At 43.6% G+C, this 23,192-nt stretch overlaps 1 protein-coding gene across 2 annotated transcripts in view; it reads right to left on the bottom strand.

Moving 5' to 3' along the window:
• SLC6A1 (solute carrier family 6 member 1) overlaps nucleotides 1-23,192 on the bottom strand; it is a 76,122-nt gene that overhangs the window by 14,450 nt on the left and 38,480 nt on the right. For both annotated transcript variants that reach the window (XM_058031734.1, XM_058031735.1), the window contains exons 2-9: nucleotides 7,643-8,056; nucleotides 6,250-6,381; nucleotides 4,875-4,975; nucleotides 3,392-3,501; nucleotides 3,147-3,279; nucleotides 1,517-1,651; nucleotides 1,294-1,397; nucleotides 845-969 (exon numbers count right to left, since the gene is read on the bottom strand). In XM_058031734.1, the coding sequence (XP_057887717.1) occupies nucleotides 845-969; nucleotides 1,294-1,397; nucleotides 1,517-1,651; nucleotides 3,147-3,279; nucleotides 3,392-3,501; nucleotides 4,875-4,975; nucleotides 6,250-6,381; nucleotides 7,643-7,877 (1,075 nt within the window). In that variant the 5' untranslated portion in view covers nucleotides 7,878-8,056. The remainder of the gene's footprint in view (nucleotides 1-844; nucleotides 970-1,293; nucleotides 1,398-1,516; nucleotides 1,652-3,146; nucleotides 3,280-3,391; nucleotides 3,502-4,874; nucleotides 4,976-6,249; nucleotides 6,382-7,642; nucleotides 8,057-23,192) is intronic.

The following is a 23,192-nucleotide window of genomic DNA, read 5'->3' as shown; positions in this document are numbered from 1 at the left end:
CAGAGATCTGTTATCTAATGTACTTAATGTGATGTAAAAATATTGTGGTGTTTGCAGGTGTAGCCTTTATATAACTCCTTCTGTATCAAAGAAATAAATCCAAAAAGCTTATTTCACACACCACTGCCTTTCCAGAGCAGCTTCTAATAACAGTGCCTGCCATCATCACTTTGCACCTAATCTCTTTGTATGTGTAATTTATTGAAGATTATTTTCAGCGCTTAAATTCTCTCCTTTTCTCACCGAGGAGAATATTCCAGCGGGTTTTGTGTTTGCTAATACAGTCATCCAGATTTTGTCCACCAGCAAGCTGCAGCCAAGCTCTGGGTTATGAGATCCCTCCCTGTGGCCAGAACTGCTAAGTGAGTATCTGGTGCACCAGCTGGGGCAGGGCAGCCATCTGCTCTGCTGCTTTTTGAGCTTTTTCAGCTGGAAGACACACAAGGAAGAACAGAATCCTCCCATGGACAGCTCCACAGCTCCCTGCCCTAAATAAAATGTCTGTCATGATACAGAGCCACATGAAACAGGTGTAGGCGTGGACAGGGGAGAGAAATGAATCTGCCTCCAAGGGTTTAACCTCAAGAAATGGGAAAAGGAGTTAAAACCCATCTGAATTGGGAAATATTAGTTTAAAAACCACCCCATAATGACCAGCATTCCTCCTGCTCTGCCTGGAGTGCGTTGGGACAACACTTTTCCTTCTGGGAGACTGAGGGGACAGGGAGTTGAGGAGCTGTGAGGAGAGATTTGGAGCAGCTGCAGGAACAACCTACAAGCAAAAAAAAAAACCCCAAAACAACAAGACCCTGATGCACAGCTTAGAGGAAAAGATTTTGGGTACCTGATGCTGCCACATCTGCAATTGGCCTCTTTGTGACGTTGGCCATGAATCCCACAATGGAGAAGATGACAAAGCCAGCAAACATGCTCGTGCATGAGTTTATGCAGCACACTATGATGGAGTCCCTGAAACAAAGGGAAGGGGCTTTAAGCAGCAGGGAAAGCAAATGTTCATCCTTTTTGGGTTGTTTTATTTATTTATTTTTGTCCTGTGGAAAGACCTCAATGATTTAGGATTTCACAGTTTAGGATTTCCCAGTCTGGGCTCCATTCCATGCTGGGGAAGTCTCTCCCCTTGGTGTAAAGGCAGTTACACATCTCAGCCCCAGCCAGACAGAACAGTTAATATCCAACACTAAACTTTATTTCAATTATCTGTGCACAGAGACAGGAGCCAGCTCCAGCTGAGACAGGCAAGTGGCACTGCAATATGTGCAGTCATCTGCTTACCTGTAAACATTATTGTGGAAAGGGTTGTAACTTCCAAGGGCAATCAGTGAACCAAGGCCCAAACCGTAGGAGAAGAAAATCTGTGTGGCAGCATCCAGCCAAACCTGATGGCAGGAAACAATTTTTTGAAAAAAATCTGTTTCTGCTCTTGAGGAGCAGCTCATATGGCTGAAAGGGGAGCAGTGAGGAGTGAAACTTTGGTTTACCAGCATGCAATATTTACCTCAGAGTCTGAAAGCTTGCTGAAGTTGGGAGTTATATAGAATAAAATGCCTTCCTTTGCTCCAGGCAGTGTTACACCACGGAAGAACAAGATAAGCAGCATAACATAGGGATAAGTAGCAGAGAAATACACCACCTGATGTGAAGAAAGAAGACAGGGTTAAGTGTGCAAGGAGGAATGATCCAAAGTATTTGCTCCCTGAAACTACTCTAACAGCAACTGGGGATGGCTCTTAAAATTGAGGCATTTTTCAGTGAAAAGGTTTGGGAAGTGCCTACAGGAAAATTCCCTAAACTCCAGCTCTAAAGGCAGGTGACTGTTACCTATTTTTCTGAAAAGGGAACAGTGTGGACTAGGATGTTTTCACTTTTTTTTTTGGTATTTAACACAAGGAAGTCCCAAAAGCACAAGGATCATGGCACCAGGATCCTGCTTGTAACACATCTGGCAGTTCATTTTTCCCATTCTCTCCTCCTCTGCATTACAGGCTCCTCTTTCTTGCCTTTCCAGAGGTCCTGTAAGAAACCCTTTCTGAACTCAGACTAAGCCCTCTTTCTGCCCTCTTTCCCCCCTCTTTTCGGCCTCTTTGTGCTTTGGAGACAGGAGAAAGAAAATTATTTGCTCTGAGCTCAGCTCAGCCCTGTCCAACACACAGTTCAAGGTGGGTCACAGTTATAACCTCTTGTCAAAAACCAACAATCTGTTCCCTCAGTGTGAAGAAATCCCAGCCCTCTGCACCAGACCTCAGTTCTTCTAACCCAACACCAAACCCCATTGCTGTGGCTTTTCATTTCCCTGGGATTTCTTCCGACAGGGAAAGGCATCAACCATCAGCAGATGTTGCTGCCCTTTCATTCAGAAAGGTCTCTCAAGAGTATAATTTCCTTTAATTGATTTGTAAATCCTAATTTCCACTCACAGCCAGGCAGACCCCAAGAAGCACAGGGTGAAATCCTGTGAGAGGACCTCAAATGTTTCTCACTTACATGAGGGAAGGTGGGAGCAGCTCTTCCCAACACTTCCTTACTTATCCAGGTCCAGCAAGAATTTTGCATTTATTGCACAGTTCTTCTGAATATTCCAGCTGGTTTGGATAGCAATAGAGTGAGGATGAAGTGGTTTGGTTCCAGCAAGAATTTTGCATTTATTGCAACAGTTCTGGATATTCCAGCTGGTTTGGATAGCAATAGAGTGAGGATGAAGTGGTTTGGTTCCAGCAAGAATTTTGCATTTATTTTACATTTATTGCAAAATTCTTGCTGGAACCAAACCACTTCATTTTGTTCCAGTTCTTGCTGGAACCAAATCACTACATCCTCACTCTGGTGGTATCCAAGCTGGAATATTCATCCCAGGAATGAGCAGGAATATTTTTAGGTGATTTTATACCTGGCCAAGCCAAGAGGCCTGTAAGTGAAGCATCTGAGGCTGTGGTCTGACCTAGCTAGAGAGAAGCCAGCTCTTCCTAAAACATGGGGCTGTATTAATCCAAGAAAACACAAAATAAATCCTTCACAGAGCTCTGACAGCCAAACTTCCCCCGGCGCCTCTTACCTCAAGAACTTTCAGAATATTTGAGCAAAATGGGCATTTTTAACTGAAAGATATTAACAGTACTTTTTAATCTTACCTTTCCAGTCCAGCCTACCCCCTTCCAGATACAAAAGTACACCAGGATCCAGGCAATTGCCAGGGTGATTGCCAGGGGCCATCGGATTTGCCCGGGCTTTTCCAAGCCGTCGGTCATTTGGTGCATGTTGCGTCTGCAAGGAGCCAACACAACATTTGGCAAAGGATTCAGGGGGTGAGACAGGAAGGACAGCAAGGTGATCCTTGGGCATGCACGGGGAGGAGGGAGGGAAATGCTGAGCTTACTCCCAGAACTCCACCACGGCACTTGTCATGTTGGTGGTGTTCGCTAGGGTGTAGTTGGAGAAGCAGCGGTCGGTGTTCCAGGGGTTCTCACAGTGTTTCCAAGGAAGGGTCTGCAGAGGGGAGAGCACCAAAAACCTGGAGTCAGACACTTCTTAAGCAAGGATTACCTCAGGTGTCTCTTTCTTTGCTAGAACTGACAGCTGAGTGCAGAACTAAAGCACCTGGAGCTCTGCAGACATTGATCTCCCCGGGGTGAAAGTTATTTCAATTCCTATCAGTTGTGGGAGGCAGGTGTGGAAATATTCCCTCTTTTCCTTAAAATTGCAGCCCAAATGCTCTGGATTCAATGCACTCACCATGAGAGTATGTTGAAACAGCACAAAGGACCTCCTGGAGGTCCTGGTACCTCTTGTTGCACAAGAGATAACAAAATTGGGATGGTTATTGATCAGAGAATTTCATTTTCCCCTCAGGTCAGAGGATAATTGGAGAAAGATTAAATATCTATCTGTTATGTGCATGTTCTGCATGTGTCCATCCCATCTTTCAGAAGCTGTGAGGAGCAGAACCTGTTTCTCATGGTATCCATTAGAATGAGCCTCATTTAAATACAATTCATAATCTTTTTGATGGTAATTGTTGGGAAATCTTCTCACAGAACTGCATGCTTTATACACAAGGAGAAGCGGCTTCAAGGGAATTAGAAATCAATATTCATTTAACACGGGCCACAAGAAACACTTCCAGACTCTGCCTGACCTTTCACATCAATACCAATTCTGAGGACAACAAAGCAGAAATGGTCATGTCACTCCCAGACAGTAATTAATGCAAATTTGGTCAAGGCAAAATCCTTTAAAGCCAAGAACAAGCAAGCATGAGCAAAATTTATAGAAGAGACAATTGAACAATGATGCATTAATTATATACAACTTATGTAAGAATGCTTCCTCGGATGGCCAAACCCCACAGATCAGACAGGACTTACTCAGCTGATGAATCACCCTTGAGGGGGAAAAAAAGGCAGCTAAAAATAAAGTAAACAGGAAAGAAAACATAGCAAAAATAACAACAATGAATGGAAGTTCAGAGCTAATCAAATCACAGACCTTCCATTCCATGGGGGTTTCTTTAATAAACCCCTCCATCATGAAGACACATTGCAATGATACCATTTCCCAAAGAGTTTGTGTGGCTGCTACTGAAGAAACAAAATAATTAGTTGTACACTAGAATTTTTCTTAGGGGAGTGACTGACCTGTAAGCTCAGTTTTCTGCTCTAAATTTCTTGTGGAGAAAAAAAAACTAAAAGGGATTTTAACAAAATAGGGTTTTTTTCAGTAAGAATGGATTATCCTACAGATTTCTGTGCGTGCTGTGTTAACCTCACACATCTACACTGAGGCAGATTAGTGGTGTATCCATATTTTACTTGGCTTTACATCCAAGAAACAATTCCCCATCCCCTCTGACACACACTTACAGTGGTAAAGGAATTATACAGGTAGTATATGGCCCAGGAAATAATCACAATGTAGTAAATATTTAGCCAAAAGGACAGGACTGCAGCAGCCAGCCCCACACCTGCAAGGAAAACAAAGAGAAATAAAACCAAGGGAACTTCCAAGTGAAGGGCAAACACATCACATGGGGCAGGCACCACTGGGAAATGTTGTAGGAGTGAGAATTTCAGCAGTGCCACTAGACAGAGGTGATTATTTGGGTGATGGCTCTGCCATCCATGAGCTCACTGCCAGCCTTCAGCGGTGCAGTCCCACCTGCTGAGAGTTCCTGGCACGTTTTACTCCCAGGAAAAGGAGCTAAATCAGCTCATTCTCTGGCAGAGCAGCCCCACAGGAGCTGGTGGCAGCTGCTCACACAGTGAGAATGTGTTCCAAGGCACTCAGGACACGATCAGAGTGCCTGCTGGCAGCCAGACCAAAGACGTGCCAGGGTTCCACCACGAGGGTGTCTTCTGCTCCACGTGGACACTCCAGGGGTGTTCTCAACTATTCCATGACCCTGAGCTGGAGGAAGCGCTCACAAAAATCAGGATAATGCAAAGCCAGGCTTGTACCAACCCCTACCAACAGCAGCAACTCGAGCAAAACCTCTGTGAGAGACAATTCCATCTCCCTGCGTTTTCCCAGCGCTAAATCTCCCAGAGCAAAATCCAATCTCAACAAACTCTCAGCTCACCCTGTGCTAATTGTCAGTCCTACTGGGTGAGGTAATTTGTAACACCACGTGCAGCTCTGCTGGGCCAGAACTCAGCTCAGGAGCTCAGAAGTGTCAAAGGATTAGGGATTAGAAGGGTGAAAATCATCATTTGGGAGGTCTGTGGGTCTGTGCAGAATCAAGATTAAAACCCTGGCAATCAAACCTCAAACTCAGAGCGTGGAGTGAGTTTTTCTTAAGGATTTCAGCATGAAATTGCCAAAAGTGTCTGGCATTTGAATTTCAGTTTAAAAACCAGTTGATGCCAATCTCTGTCAGCTCAGAAAAATTTACCAAAGTTTACCAAATGGCTGTGAACACATCCAATCCTGCTCAGACAACTACTGCTGGATATGCTATTTTTAACAGTCTTCATGCATTTCTACAGAAACCCTCAAGAGTTTTTGAAGCTCAAAAATAAGTTTGTTACAAATCTAATGCCTAAATCTTGCTATTTTTAATGGACAATAAAAAATATAGCCCAGCATGTTTCAAAATCATCAGAAAATCACTGTGTCTTCTCTAGAAAAATCATGGTTTAAATATAAATGAAAGGCACCAAGAAACATCCTTGCCCTGGCATTTTGGGAAACTTCTGCAATTTGGAACCAAATGAGAAAGAATTGGATTCCATACTGTACCTTTGAACATTGGAGCAAGCTTCCACACTCCAAGGCCTCCTATAGATGTGTACTGACCAAGGGAGCACTCCAAAAGGAACAGTGGCACTCCAGCAAAAATTAAAGTAAGGAAATAGGGAATCAGGAATGCACCTAAAAACAAATTTTTAACAAGCCTGTTACAGTGGGGAAAAACACAAGTGAATTTCCAGTTTCCATCCCTGTTACGCATGAAAAGAAACCCACAGGGATTTTTTCCTCTCAAATGTAACTTTTAGTGGAAATCACACGTGTACTTCTGAACCAGCACCTCCAGAGGTGAAAATAAAGGGAAAACCAGAACTCCCTATAGTTTAAATGTTTTCTGTTGAAGTAAAAAGCTGAAATCCAGAAGCCTGTGGGCTTTGCTGCCTTCACCTCTCACGGAGAGCACAAAGGCTTTAACCAGCCCTGGCTGCTTTCCAGTCTTTTATGGAGAGCTCAGAGTCAGCGACAAACCCCATGAAATCCTCTCAAAACTCAGCCCAAAAGAGAGGGATCTGCAGGGTGGGATGGAGGGCAGCGTGCTTTAGTTCTGCTCTGATACTTTATGGTCTTTTAAGTGCCACTGACAGCTCGGAGTTAGGATAAACTTCAGGGCAGAGCTCAAAGCAGAGCTCCACACTCCAAAATGGCTCTGAACCTCCTGGAAAAGTGGAAAGCACTAAAACCCAAAAAAACCAAAACAAAACAAAAAAAAACCCAAGTCAATACAAAAACAATAAAATTCCCAAAACAAAACAAAAAGCAAACAACAAAAACAACAACAAAGCAACAAAAAAACCCTAGCTCCAAAACACCACACAACTAAAAAATCAAAAAACAAACCAAAACAACAAAAAAACCCCACAAAACAAAACAAAAAACCCAAAAACTAAACCAAAGTAACAACAAAACTCCAAAACACCAAAAAATGAAAATCCCCCAAAAACCCCCAAACCCCTCACAGCAAAGAAACAAACAAAAAATAAAAAAACCAAACCAAAACAACAACAAAACCCAAAAATACAAAACAAAGTAAAACCAAAAAAGACTCCACAGCAAACAATCAAACAAAAAACCCCAAACCCCAAACCAAAACAACAACAAAAACTGAAAGACCAAACAAAACAGTAAACTCAAAAAAACTATTAAAAACACCATAGCTAACGAACAAAAAAAAAGCCAATAAAACCAACCTCAACCTCACCCAATAAACCAAACCAACTAACTAACCAAAAAAAAAAAACCCAAAAACTTCTCAAAAAAATCCTGCAACCCCACAAAAAACCAACAAAAAATCCCCAACCACATGTATGAAAAATCTCTCCAAACCAGGTTTTGATTTGCTGGTGTTTTGCTGGTGAGTCCTACCCCACAAACCCGCCCAACGTACCTCCACCATTCTTGCCGCACAGGTAGGGAAATCTCCACACATTCCCTAAGCCAATGGCATAACCTACACAGGACATAAGAAAGTCAAATTTCCCTTTCCAAGTGTCTCGGTCTGGAAGGTCCGTCTTCTTCTTCTGCACTTTTACTACCAAGGTTTTGGGCTTGTCGTTGGTGATGGAGGCGTCGACCTCGGTGGAGATCTGTCCGTCCGCCACTTTGGTGCCGTTGGTGGCCATGTCTCTGGGCTTGGCAGGCGAGGCTCTGGCGGCGGCGGGGCGGGAGATGTCAGCACCAGTCCACGTGGACAGCAGCTTTGCGGCTCGTGGCGATCCACCCGATGCACCAGGGAGCGACGGCGAGCGCAGGGCCGGCCCGCGGAGCCGCCGCGCGGAGCCTCAGCGCGCCCCGGAGCCACCTGCGCGACACCGGGGACACGCTCAGACACGCGGACACGGGATCGTGGGAGGAATGGGCCCTGCTCTAGGGGATGGGGCTGCACCCACCAATCCCCTTGAAGCCCCAAAACAGATAGCCTTCAAGAAATAATGAGTTAAAACATAGAATGTGAGGCATTTGAAGAAAGCATGGCATTTAGGAAACACATAGAGCAATAAATCGGCTAAAGCATGGAACACAATGACAGGAAAGAGAGATAGGGATAGGGGAACTGATGGGCTAAGCATGTTCAGAGCCAACAATGTCAAACTGACCCTAAGAACTTTGCCAAGCCATAGAGACCTAGCCAAGTACACCGGGAATTGGCCAAATTAGGAAAGAAGTTCAAAAGTTGAAGGAGGAAGACTCATCAGGAGACCCCAGCCCATGATGAAGGCAACCGGAACGACCACCAAGATGATCCTCAAAAGAGGTATCCCCGCCCACACTCCGCCTACACCACGCCCCATATGAATATTCATGCAAAGATATGATTATGTATATGATCTGATGCAATCCTATATCCAAAAACTGTATAAAAGGCTTGCCTTTGTTACGGGAAACTTAGAAATCCATTTTGTGATTTCTCCGACGCGTCGCGATAAAATACCTCCTGCTTATTTGACTTAAGCTGAGTCTCTTAAGCAGTTATTCTCACCTTTTGGGGCAAAATTCGGCATCACCCTACAAAACAAGCCCTAAAATCCACTGGTTGGAACTTTTCCCCATGGATCGCCCATGAGTTTACAGAAGAAAGAATTTAAAAGAAAAACTAAACCAAGTAATAGCAGTTGCCACCTTTAGTAATGGGAATACTGAATTTAGAATGTTCACAACTAATCCAAAACAATCTCCAAGACCCATTTATGATATTTTTTTGATAGATCTATTTTATGATAGATCTTCTGTGAGTCTACAGAAAAAAGAATTTAAAATCAAACAAACCAAGGAATAGCGGCTACCACCTTTAATAGAGGGAATACTGAATTTGGAATGTTCACGGCCAATCCAAAACAATCTCCAAGACCCATTTATTATATTCTTTCCTATGGATCTCCTATAAGACTACAGAGAAAAGAATTTAAAAACAAACAAACCAAGGAATAGCAGCTGCCACCTTTAATAGAGGGAATACTGAATTTAGAATGTCCACTGCCATGTTACCAAAACAATCTCCATGACACATTTATTATATTTTTTCCTATGGGTCACCTATGGGTCTACAGAGAAAAGGATTTAACAAAACCACAAACCAAGGAGTAGCAGTTGCCACCTTTAATAGTGGCTTAATACCGAATTTAGAACGTTCACTGTGATGTTACCAAAACAATCTCCAAGACTCATTTATTGTATTTTTTCTATGTATCCCCTATGAGTATACAGAAGAAAGAATTCAAAAAACCCAAGGAATTGCAGTTGTCACCTTTGATAGTGGGTTAATGCTGAATTTGGAATGATCATAACTAATCCAAAATAATCTCCAAGACCCATTTATATATTCTTTCCTATGGATTGCTTATGAGTTTACAGAAAAAAGAATTAAAAAAAAGAAACCAAACCCACAGAATAGCATTTGCCACCCTTAAAATAGTGGGTTAATTCTGAATTTGGAATGATCATGACTAATCCAAAACAATCTCCAAGACCCACAGATTGTATTTTGTCCCTATAGATCTTCTATGAGTCTACAGAAAAAAGAATTTAAAAAAAACAAACCAAGGAGTAGCAGTTGCTACCTTTAATAGTGGGTTAATACTGAATTTAGAACGTTTACTGCGATGTTACCAAAACAATCTCCAAGACCCATTTATTTTATTTTTTCCAATGGATCGCCTATGAGTCTACAGAGGAAAGAATTTAAAAGAAAACTAAACCAAGGAATAGCAGCTGCCACCTTTAATAGTGGGTTAATACTGAACTTAGAATGTTCACGACTAATCCAAAACAATCTCTAAGACCCATTTATTATATTCTTTCCTATGGATTGCCTATGAGTCTACAGAGAAAAGGATTTAACAAAATCACAAACCTAGGAGTAGCAGTTGCCACCTTTAATAGTGGGTTAATACTGAATTTAGAACATTCACAGTAGTCTTACCACAACAATTTCCAAGACTCATTTATTTTACTTTTTTCCTATGGGTCGCCTATGAGTCTACAGAGGAAAGAATTTAAAAGAAAACAAACCAAGGAATAGCAGTTGCCACCTTTAATAGTGGGTTGATACTGAACTTAGAATGTTCACGACTAATCCAAAACAATCTCCAAGACCCCCAGATTGCATTTGGTCCCTATAGATCTTCTATGAGTCTACAGACAAAAGAATTAAAAAAAAAAACCAAGTAATCTCAGTTGCTACCTTTAATAGTGGGTTAATACTGAATTTAGAATATTCACAACTAATCCAAAACACTCTCCAAGTCCCATTTATTATAATCTTTCCTATGGATTGCTTATGAGTTTACAGAGAAAATGATTAAAAAAGTACAAACCAAGGAATAGCAATTGCCACCTTTATTAGTGGGTTAATACTGAATTTAGGACTTTCACTGTGGTGTTACCAAAACAATCTCCAAGACCCATTTATTGTATTTTTTCCTATGGATCGCCTATGAGTCTAGAAATAAAGTAATTTTTAAAAAAGAACCAACCAAAGAATAGCAGTTGCCACCTTTAATAGTAGGTTAACAATAAATTTTAAAAGTTCACTGTTAATCCAAAACAATCTCCAAGACCCACGGATTGTATTTTGTCCGTATAGATCTTCTATGAGTCTACAGAAAAAAGAATTTAAAAAACCAAACCAAGGAATAGCAGTTGCTACCTTTAATAGAGGGTTAATACTGAATTTAGAACCTTCACTGCGATGTTACCAAAACAATCTCCAAGACCCATTTATTGTATTTTTTTTCTATGGATCACCTATGAGTCTACAGAGGAAAGAATTTAAAAGAAAACTAAACCCAGGAATAGCAGTTGCCACCTTTAATAGTGGGAATACTGAACTTAGAACATTCAGAGGTTATCCAAAACAATCTCCAAGACCTATTTATTATGTTTTTTCCTATGGTTTGCCTATGAATCTACAAAGAAAAGGATTAAAAAAAAGAACCAACCAAGGAATAGCAGTTGCCATCTTTAATAGTGGGTTAACACTGAATTTAGAATGTCCACGACTAATCCAAAACAATCTCCAAGACACATTTATTATATTCTTTCCTATGGATTGCCTATGAGTCTACAGAGAAAAGAATTTAAAAAGAATCAAGAAATAGCAAACAGTAAATTTTAAAAGTTCACAATTAATCCAAAACAATCACTGACACCCACTGATTATATTTCATCCCTATATATCTCTTACAAGTCTACAGAAATAATAAAAAAAAGAAAAAAAAAATCAAGCATAGCTGTTGCCACCATTAATAGTGGATTTAGAGAGATCATTATTAATACAAACCATCTCCAAGATCCACTTATTATACTTTGTCCCTATAAATCTCTTATGAGTTTACAGAAAGAATTAAAAAAAATAAATCAAGAAACAGCAGTTGCCACCCTTAACAGTGGATTAATAGTGTGTTTAGAACATTCAATATTAATCCAAAACAATCTCCAAGACCCACTGATTATAATTTTTCCTATAGATCTCCTAGGAGTCTACAGAAAGAATTAAAAAAAGTAATCAAGGAATAGCAGTTGCCACCATTAATAGTGGATTTAGAGTGTTCACTAGTAACCAAAACAATCTCCAAGACCCATTTATTATATTTTTTTCTAGATTTTCTATGAGTCTACAGACAAAAGAATTAAAAAAAAAAATAAATAGCAGCTGCCATCTTTTATAATGGATTAATAATGAATTTAGAACATTTACTATTAATCCAAAACATTAGAACATTTGCTATTAAACCAAAACAGTCTCCAAGACCCATTTCTTATATTTGTCCCTATTAATTTCTTATGTGTCTACAGAAAGAATTCAAAAAAAAATTAAGAAGTATCACTTGCCACCTTTAATGGTAAATTAAACAGTAAATTTTATAAGTTCACTGTTAATCCAAAACAACCTCCAGTGTTCACTGATTACATTTTGTCCCTATAGATCCCTTACAGGTCTACAGAAAGAATGTAAAAATTTCAACTAATAGCAGTTGCCATCTTTAATAGTGGATTAAAACTGAATTTAGAATGTTCACTATTAACCAAAGCAATAGCAAATGAGACCCACTTATTATAATTTTTCCTATAGATCTCTTACAAGTCTGCAAAATTAATTTAAAAACAATTTCAACTAATAGCAGTTGCCATCTTTAATAATGGGCTACTAGTGAATTTAGAAAGTTCAGTATTAATCCAAAACAATCTCCAAGACCACTTATAATCCTTTTTCCCTATAGATCTCTTATAAGTCTACACTAAAAAGAATTCAAGAAATACCAACCAAGTGATAGAAGTTGCCATGTTTAACAGTGAATTAATGATAAATTTAGAATGTTGGCCATTAACCAAAATAATCTCTCTGAGTATATTTTGTCCCTAGAGATCTCTTAAGAATCTGCAGAAAGAATTATAAAAAGGAAAATCAAGAAACAGCAGTTGCCACCATTAACAGTGGATTTGTAGTGAAATTAGAAAGTTCTCTTATCTAAAACACCTTTCCCTGAAATGCTCCCAAAGGAATTAAACAATAAATCAGATCAAGCAATGGTACTTAATCCTGGGTAATGATGTCAAGTTTTACATGTGGTTATAATTAGCTGTTAATGTAAGACAAATGTTTGACAAAGCTGGAATTGTCAGCACAGTGAGATGGCAGCCTGCAATGGCCACTCCTCATTTCTGTTCCCAACCATTTTAACCTTTTAAAACACCATTGCTGTTGCTAGGTACACTTCCAAAAGCTAAATAAAACAATAATCAAGGAAGCAAATATGGATTATGAAAATTTTGGATTATTAAAATACCGAGGGTATTTTAATAAATTTTGAAGGGCTTGTGGCTCCTGCACGCTTACACAGCTGGAAAAAGCCTACTGAAATAAAGCTTTTCATGTCTTCTGTGACCCATCCACAACCAATTTATTGTCTGTTTTCTCTTGATAACTCCTTTTTGTCGCCCAGTGCTCAAACCAGAGGTGCAGCACATGAAACACTGGCCAGGGTGAAGAAGCTGCACTTTGTGTTGGTAACGCTGGGCACAAGCTCAGGCAGAGATCAACAATTTTATTTACACATTTTTGGAAGGGGGAATTGAGATTCCAACTGAAAGTTATGGCAAAAGAAATATAAAATAAAATGTAAAGGCTGTGTTTTTCTTTGAATTGTCATTTTTGATAATTGCATGATTATAAAGCCATGTGCAATTATTAAAAGAAGTTTTTGGTTGGAAGCTGTAGAAAATCAGCTGTAGGTGTGGTTGGGGTGAGGAGAGAAAAAGGATGGTGCTTGTGACCTTCCTTCCTGTCTGTTCCACTTCAGGGTGGGCCTCAGAGAGGAAAATCCATCTCTGCCTGCGTCCTCACAAGCCCTGTGTGCAGATATCTCCTTTTTAAACCCAGTTTTCCACATCCCATGCCTGTCCAGTGTTCTGGACCCAACCCCACCACTCTCAGCATTCCAGGAAAGGCATTTCCCAATGCAGGAGGAAATTGGGATAAGGGTGGGACTCAGAGAGGGAAGATCCATCTCTGCCTGCGTCCTCACAAGCCCTGTGTGCAGATATTTCCTTTTTAAACACATTTTTCTACATCCCATCCCTGTCCAGTGTCCTGGACCCAACTCTACTACTCCCAGCTGTGGTCAGCATTCCAGGAAAGGCATTTCTTGATGCAGGAAGAAATTGGGATAAGGGTGGGACTCAGAGAGGGAAAATCCATTTCTGCCTGCATCCTCACAAGCCCTGTGTGCAGATATCTCCCATTTTTCCACATCCCACGCCTGTCCAGTGTCGTGGACCCAACCTCAGCACTCCCAGCTGTACTCAGCATTCCAGAAAAGGCATTTCTTGATGCAGGAGGAAATTGGGATGATGGTGGTGGCAAAAGGGGGCTCCTCCAGGGAGAGCACCCTGAAACTGGGAGCTGCCCTCCTTCTGCAGGGCCATGCGTGGGTGGCTGCAGCCAGCTGCAGGTGCAGCCCCAGATGTGCAGTTTGGCAGCTCCATCTGCTGCTCAACAGCCAGAACTGATCGTGGATCCTTTCAACCAACACAGCCTGGATTGGAAAAAAAAATCCACCAGGGTGTCCTGGGACTTTACAAACAGCCCTGCACTAGATTAGATTTGTTCTTGTTGCTGCAGTTTGTGTTTGGGTTGGGCTTTGCCATGAGCAGAGTTTCCAAGTATTGGGAGAGGCTGAATGTGTTGAGGATGAGTGGGAAAAACTCAAACCAACATAAAATCTCCCTCCAACAACTCAACGCTGCTTGAAGAGATCTACAGCACATCCCTGGTTTGGTTCATCATGAGGAAGAAATTCCTGCTCCCAGGAATCTGGCCTGAGTTAGAATGGAGCAACAAAGACAGGAGGGACAGGGATTGCAGGAACAGGGATTGCAGGAACAGGGATTGAGAGGACAGGGATTGCAGGAACAGGGATTGAGAGGACAGGGATTGCAGGAACAGGGATTGCAGGAACAGGGATTGAGAGGACAGGGATTGAGGGGACAAGGGTTGCAGGAACAGGGATTGAGAGGGACATGGATTGAGAGGACAGGGATTGAGAGGGAAAGGGATTGCAGGAACAGGGATTGAGAAAACAGGGATTGGAGGAACAGGAATTGCAGGAACAAGGATTGAGAGGGACAAGGTGAGAGGGCAGGGATTGAGAGGACAGGGATTGAGGGAGCAGGGATTGAGAGGAGCAGGGATTGCAGGAACAGGGATTGAGGGGACAGGGATTGGAGAAACAGGGATTGTGGGGACAGGGATTGAGAAGGACAGGCATTGAGAAGAACAGGGATTGCAGGAACAAGGATTGAGAGGGACAGGGATTGCAGGAGCAGGCATTGCACAAGCAGGGATTGAGAGGGACAGGGTGAGAGGAGCAGGGATTGAGCCCCTGAGATCTCCAAACAGGTCCCACAGGTGAGTGCTGGGCATGGAGCCTGTCCTGCTGCCCAAGCCCTCCCAGGCTCTGCAGTGCTTTACATCCTCTGCTGAGTGCACAGACAAACAGCCCAGTGCAGGACTTTGTGACAAAGACAAACCAGAGGGTTAGTTAGGAAATCTTCATGAACAAAGCAGGAACCTCCTGGAGGAAGGAGCCCAGACCTGTTTCAGCACTTCCCAAGGCAGCCCAGCACATTTGTGTCAAGGGTGATGTATGCCTGGCAGGCAGCCTGGGGCTTTTTATGTTAAAATACATTGAAAACAGTGCTTCAAACAATCACCTGGGGATGTGCTGCACTTTATGCCACACCACAACCACTGCACATAGCACAGGTATCCCAGACCTTGGCAGCAGCAAACCCAGAGCCTCAGCAGAGGCTGCTTTTAGAGGATGCAGGTGGGGATTGAGCAGTTTGCTGCCCCACCACTGCTGGTGCCATCCTTCCAGCTGTTACTGGCACTGGCTCATAAATGGACATTTGTGCATTTATGGGCACACAGCACATCAGCTTCAGACAATGAACAAATACTTCAGTTCCAGTTTGGAAATTAGGGTTTTTTCCAAACTATGAAAAGTAACTTTTCCCAAGCCTAAGAAATAATGGTAATAAATTACAACAGCAGAAGTGGAGTCTAACCTGCAATCCACGCTCTCCATACACTGCAGTGCTTTATGACTTACAGAAACCTGGAAGAACTGGCAGTGCAGCACAAAGACCCTGGGTACACGCTCGCTAATCACATTAGGCACTATCCCACAGCACTGGGATTTAAATTTCAAATTGCTCTGACATGGAATGGGACAGAAAGACACTTATGTAAGCTCCATGGGCTGGTCTGGGCAGGAGGAAATACAAACTGCAGCTGTCAGGCAGCAGAGCAGGTACAGCACCCGCTGCCTTTGTGGGGAGAGGATGGAGAAATCCCTTAAACAACTCTGCCTTTGCTGCCCCATCCCTTCAGGCCAGCCCTGAGTGTTGAAGATTCAATGCAAGATGTTTTCCATTCCCATCTGTATGGCAGATTCCCTTTGCCAAGTGGGCAGTTTGCCTTATCTCTCTCTGAGTGACCACATTCACACCTCCCTCAGGAGGGGACATTGCTGATAACAGCTACTGAATGTCACTGCATGGCTGATAAGAACTACAGCATCCCATTGGGAGATGTGAGCCCAGAGGGAGGAGCCAAGCATTGCTACATGGATATAATCCAGAGGGAGGAGCCAAGCATTGCTACCCAGATATAATCCAGAGGGAGGAGCCAAGCATTGTTACCCAGATATAATCCAGAGGGAGGAGCCAAGCATTGCTGCCCAGATATAATCCAGAGGGAGGAGCCAAGCATTGCTACCCAGATATAATCCAGAGGGAGGAGCCAAGCACTCCTACCCAGATATAATCCAGAGGGAGGAGCCAAACATTGCTACCCAGATATAATCCAGAGGGAGGAGCCAAGCATTGCTACCCAGATATAATCCAGAGGGAGGAGCCAAGCATTGCTACCCAGATATAATCCAGAGGGAGGAGCCAAGCATTGCTACATGGATATAATCCAGAGGTTTGAGACACCAGCACGGCTTCTCCACGGGATTCCCCAGAGGAACAGCAGCTGTCTCTCCTTCCACTGGATCTTCAGAGGAAGAATCCATCCTTCTCTACAGGAACCCCCTTGCTCCAGCAGAACCACCCCTGACACTGCAGGAGGGCTGAGCCACATTTCCAATGGGACTGCCACCAACACCCTGACCCACAAGGTGTCAGGTTGGGTTCTGACTCTGTCAGTGCTGTTCGAGTGTACTGCATTGTTCATTTTATCCTTTTATTTTTTTATTTTCCCTATTAAAGAACTGTTATTTCCTGCTCCCATATTTTTTTTTTGCCTGAGAGCCCCTTAATTTAAAATTTATAGCAATTCGGGGAGATGGGGAGGGTTTACATTCTTCATTTCAGGAGAGGCTCCTGCCTTCCTTAGCAGACTCCTGTCTTTCCAAACCAAGACAGCTAGGAAGGGCACAGCAGCTTCCCACCACATTCCTCAGGGCACAAAGGAGCCTCCTTGACTTCAGTTACTAGGGCTCCTGAGCCAAGGGCTGCAAGGATCTGCAGCAGGATCCCAGCTGGGCAGGAATGGCCTGGGGCAGAGCCAAGCTCACATAGCAGCCCAGGGCATGGCCACTGCCGGGGAAACTGCCACAAAGGCAGGGCCACCGCACAAAGGCAGTTTTCTCTCTCCTGGGCTGCACAGAAGTGGATTGGAGGAGCTGAGCTCATGGAAGTGAACAGCAATATTGCTGTCATCTCTCACAGGTTCTCTTGCTTGTGGCAGCAAAAGGCAGGGAAATCTCCCTTTGTGCATGCCCAAAACTACAAAAATCTCTGTCTATTTGTGCACGGCCAAAACCAACAAAATCTCTATCTATTTTTGCACGACCAAAACCAACAAAATCTCTATTTGTGCACGACCAAAACCAACAAAATATCTATTTGTGCATGACCAGCTGTGCAAACATTTCTGCTCAGGATGAGGCCAGGAAGGTGGGCAGTGGAAGGAAATGCATCAGATGCACTCTGCAGACTGTGGTGCCTAAAGTAGGATGTGAAAACTGATTTTTGACATGTCTGTATGAATGTTAGCGTTGAGAAAAGCAGAATTGTCCATTTTGGGTGCCTGAAACTTCTCAAGAGCAGGGATCCAGTGCTCACTTGTGGAAATCCCAGCTCACTGGTTCCAAAGTCACCAGTAAAACATCCCCTCATCAAACCCCAAAGAGTACAAATTTGTGAAATAACCAGAACTGCAGAGTTAAACCTGGGAAAACCTTCTCTCTTCTGAAACAGCTTTCTAATCCAGCTGTGCTGACAGGAAAGGCACCAGAATCTCAAAGTCACATCCCTGTGCACATCTGGGCCCCAAGCCCTGCAGAAAGGAGCCCAACAGGGCAGGGCAGGGCTGGGCTCGACAGAGGGATCAGTGCCACAGGCAAAAATGCTGCTGATTGGTGGCCAAATATTCACCAGAAGAAGGCACCAGCATGGTTAAACAGCAGAGAAAGCTCTTCTCAATTAATTCTCTACTGATCCAAACCCCAACAGTTCCAAGGCAGCTTTGCCCTTCTCCACCCAGGACACAGTAAAAGCAGGAAAGGCTCCAATCTGAGGCAGGTGTCACAGCCCAGAAAGGAGATATTGGAACAACTTGGACAAGTTCTGCCATCCCAATATCAATTCTAACCTGTGCTACTGCCTGCTGCTCCTGCAAGCTGAGGTTCCAGGTTAATTTACTGTTTCAATTATTTCATGTGATCATGCAAGTCTACACCAAGTCCAAGCAGGATGGCAGAGCCAAGCTAAATCCAGCAACTATTTTTATTTAAAACAAATTTTGCATGGATGTGGAGAATCCAGTCCCATCTGAGTCCAGTTCCTTGGTGCAATCTGATGCCCCAAAGAGCAGCACAAGAAGGAAAAAGAGGAGGATGTGGCTCAGTGAAGCCTGGCAGAGGGGAGCCCATGTTCAGGTTTCAGACATTGCCACCTCCTCTGATCTTTGCAGCTGAGGAGGAGCTCAATGAGATCCCATCTCCCCAGGCTGATGGGCTGTGCTCCCTGCCCAGCCTGGTCCTAAACCCTCCAAAGAGCATCTTCACCTGGTCCCTAAATCCCCCAAAGAGCATCTTCACCTGATCCTAAATCCCCCAGAGAGCATCTTCACCTGGTCCTAAACCCTCCAAAGAGCATCTTCACCTGGTCCTAAACCCTCCAAAGAGCATCTTCACCTGGTCCTAAATCCCCCAAAGAGCATCTTCACCTGGTCCCTAAATCCCCCAAAGAGCATCTTCACCTGGTCCTAAATCCCCCAAAGAGCATCTTCACCTGGTCCTAAACCCTCCAAAGAGCATCTTCACCTTGTCCCTAAATCCCCCAAAGAGCATCTTCACCTGGTCCTAAATCCCCCAAAGAGCATCTTCACCTGGTCCTAAATCCCCCAAAGAGCATCTTCACCTGGTCCTAAATCCCCCAAAGATCATCTTCACCTGGTCCCTAAATCTCCCAAAGAGCCTCTCCAGCAGCAGCCAGAGGAGCCAAGGGAGCCCAGATGGGAGGAAGGGGCCACTTTGGGGGTCAGGATCCAGCTGTGGAAGGCAGATCCAGCTGTGGGGCACATCCAGCTGTGGGGCTGCCAGAGCCAGCTCTGAGGGTCAATTCCTGAGGCAATTCCTGCTGTGGGCAGCCTCAGGCCCAAGGAGCCAGGCAGGAGGGAAGTTGAGACTTTGAGCACCAAGTTTTCCAAGGAAGGAGCCACTGGAGTGGGGAGACAGAGCTGAGTCAAACAAGGGTGAGACAAAGCTGGGAAGGAGCAGCAGAAGAGGCCAATGGATTTCCCTCTGTCCCTCCTTTCCCCACAATGTGGAGAAAAGACAGGAAGGTGTTGGGAGTTGACAGAACTGTCATGGAATCAGTGAGGCTGGAAAAGCCCTGTGAGATCCTCACACCCACCCCTGACCAAGCCAGCCCTGCCAAGCCCACCGTGCACCTCTGTCCCCACATCTGCACATCCCTTAAATCTCTTCAGGGATGGTGGCTCAGACTCTTTCCTGGGCAGCCTCTGCCAGTGCAGGACAACATTTTAGTTATGAATTTTTCACAAATCTCCAATCTGAATCTGCACTGGGGCAATTAGAGGCCATTTTTCCTTCTCCTGTCCCTGTTCCTGGGTATGCAGAGCCAGACGTCCCCTGGCTGTCCCCTCCTGTCAGGAGCTGTGCAGAGCCACAGGGTCCCCCCTGAGCCTCCTTTTCTCCAGGCTCAGCCCCTTCCCAGCTCCCTCAGCCCCTTCCCAGCTCCATTCCCTGCCCTGGACCCCTCCAGCCCCTCCGGGTCCCTCTTGTGAGGGGCCCCAAAGTGACCCCAGGGTTTGGGGTGGTGCCTCAGCAGGGCCAGCTCAGGGGACAATCCCTGTCCTGCTCCTGTGGCCTCTCCATGCCTGACCCAGCACAGGTGCCCTTGGCCTCCTGCACATCTGGGCACAGCTGGATTCATGTCCAGCCACTGTCCCCAGCACCCCCAGGTCCCTCCCTGCCAGACAATTCCCCCTCAGGCTCTAAGACAGCCCATGAAAGCTCCTCTGCTTTCACCCCTAAGGAAACAAATTTCCTCTCTAGCCACACAGCAGAGCCTGCATGTGAGGCAAAGAAAGAAAATAGTTTCCTAAAAATAGCCCCTCTTTGCCTCTCCTTAAATTTAGGGTAGCAGCCTTCCTATAGCACTTGTCTGGCTCTCATGGGATGCACAAATTGCCACAGGAATCCAAAGAAATCACAAGGATATTATATTTAACTGTGCCTTGGAAACAGGCCCACCACCCCCAGGAAGGAAAAGCTTTGTCTTCCAATCTTCACATGCAAGGAGAAAATAAAGATGAAACCCAAAAGCCACAAAACATCACCAGAACTGTCCAAATTTCTGTGGCATGCAGAGATTCCTGAGGAGGCATCTGTGGAACTGAGAGCCCAAAGAACAGGTATTTACTGCCCAAGTCCAGTTCAGGGATGAGATTTATCATTTTCTGTAGCTCTCCTGGTACAAAATTCCCTCTTAATGTAAAGATACAAAGGTCTAACCTGCAGAGAGAGCTTGTCTCTTACACAGTGCTGCTAGCAAGGACATATCCTGGTTATGTCCTTAAATAAATATTAATCACTTAATCCTCAAAAAAACCCAAAGTTTCATATTTCTAAAGAATTTACTAGCAAATGTGTAGTTGTGCAATTATAAACGATTCTGTAATCAGTCTGGGGAAAAAAACCCACTGTAAAATTAAAGAAAAAAACCACACTAAAATTAAAGAAAAAAGAAACAAAGGAGAAATGCAAGATGCAAAATCCTGGGAAGTGCTGGCCACATAGCCCATAGCAAGGTTATTTCTGAAAGAAAATGGATTTTTTTCTTTTGGTTAACATCAGGGTCAGGATGCAGCAAAACACACTTAAAGCACAAGTGCAAAATTTTCCTGACAATCCTAGGAGTCTGCATGAGGCCCATTGCAAAATCTACAATATTTTCCTGCAAGCATGGAGTGACATGTAAAATTTGTTGTAAGATTTTTGTTTAAAATAGATGATAGATGCTGGAAGGAGAAGCTTTTTCCACTCATCATGGAATACTAACTGATAACCAGTCCCTCACAAAGATTTTACAGTGATCAACACCAATTCCTAATCCATGCCAGAAGTTCTAACAAGGCGGTGGGTGGTCACAAACTATTTTGAGAGTATTTCTCCTCAGCCCACATTAGCACCATCTGCTCCTACTACTTCATATTTACACACCACAACATTTTGGGCCCAACTTCAGAGAGATTTCTAGCAATTTACAACAGAACCAAATGGCTCTGGAGTACCTGCCTGCTTTGGTGATTCCCACCTTCTGGAATGGTGTTTCCTTTGCTGTTTGCACTGTTGTCTTTGTCACAATTTCTGTTTTTAGCTTCTAGACTGATTAAATACGATAAATAATAAATAAATAGAAATAAATTTTCTATAGTAATAAATTTTCTAATAGTAATGAAAGTTAGTAAGTATAATGAAATAGAATAATCACCATCTACTGCAACCACAGATTCACTTCTAGCTCCCACACAGTAAATAGGATATGCTTTAGGAAAGCAGGGACAACATTCCCATATTTATCTGGACTCCTGGTTGTACTCCCATCCTTCTGAAGTTTAAGGGAGCAGGGTGATAATACAAGTTATTGCTGCATAAAATTGCTCATTGTTCTTTATGTATATTGGGTGGTATTCTTTAGCCCTAGCTGGTGTTAATTGTCTGTTGTGCAGACCCCAAGGCCTTACCTGAGAGGCCACACTGGTTTGCAGGTAGAAAATGGAACACAGAGAGGCTCAAGAAAGGACAAAATTGGTGCCTAGAAAATGCAACATCTGGGGACGAGGGAGAGGCTCAAAAAGGGACGAAACTGGTGCCTAGAAAATGCAACATCTGGGGATGGAGAGGCTCAAAAAAAGGACACAAGTGGCGCCAGTCAGCATCGGGGTTGATGCTCCAACAAGTTCCATTATCCCTTTTCTGACACCCAGGAAATCACCCAACATTACTGGTCCATGCTGGCTGCAGAAACAAAGCCAAATTTAGTGGGAAAATAGATTTACTGCCCTGTGCTGAACTGCAGAAATTAAAGATTCCCACCCATTAAAGATTCTCACCCACAGGTATCACTAACCACAAGATTTGCCCCCCTCCTCCCATCCCCTTGCCTGGGAGGAGATGAGGGTGCTGAGGAGCCCACCCAGCCCTTTCTCCCGCTGTTCTGCCCCTCTTTTTTTGTCCTTTCTGGAGTTTGTGCCGGGGGGGGGAGCTGCAGTGGGCAGGAGTTGGGCAGTGCTGACTTCCTGCCTTGGGGGCATTGAGCTCCTGGGCCCAGGGAGCTGCACAAAGCCCGTCCTTGGAGACACACCAATGCAGGAAGCCAGCCCAGAAAAAGGGAGCAGCAAGTGCTCAGGAAGGCAAAGCAATTTGCCCAAGCAGGAGGCTGGAGCAGAATTTAGAGCAGAGTTTCTTTGCGTGCCAGTGCAATCCCTTAACCTTCAATAATAACGCGGCTACGCTCTCCTCACGGCCTCTTTTCATCTCCAGCATGTACAAATGGCTAAATATGAAAGACTTTTTGCCTCCTGGAAGCAAATAAAGGCAAATAAAAGCACATAAAAGCTCCAGGAAGGATCACAGTCTTTGGGGAAAAAAAAAAAATCTCAGCGTAAGTAATTGGGGGTTGTGGTGTTTGTGAGGTCCCCAGGATGAGGTGAGAGATGAGACTCTAACTTCATGTCCTCAGAAGGCTGATTTATTATTACATAATATTATATATATGATATGATATGATATGATATGATATGATATGATATGATATGATATGATATGATATGATATGATATTATATTATATTATATTATATTATATTATATTATATTATATTATATTATATTATATTAT

This window comes from Melospiza georgiana, chromosome 11, assembly GCF_028018845.1.
Source record: "Melospiza georgiana isolate bMelGeo1 chromosome 11, bMelGeo1.pri, whole genome shotgun sequence".
NCBI classification, from domain to species: Eukaryota; Metazoa; Chordata; class Aves; order Passeriformes; family Passerellidae; genus Melospiza; species Melospiza georgiana.
This window is presented reverse-complemented; position numbering and strand designations above follow the sequence as displayed.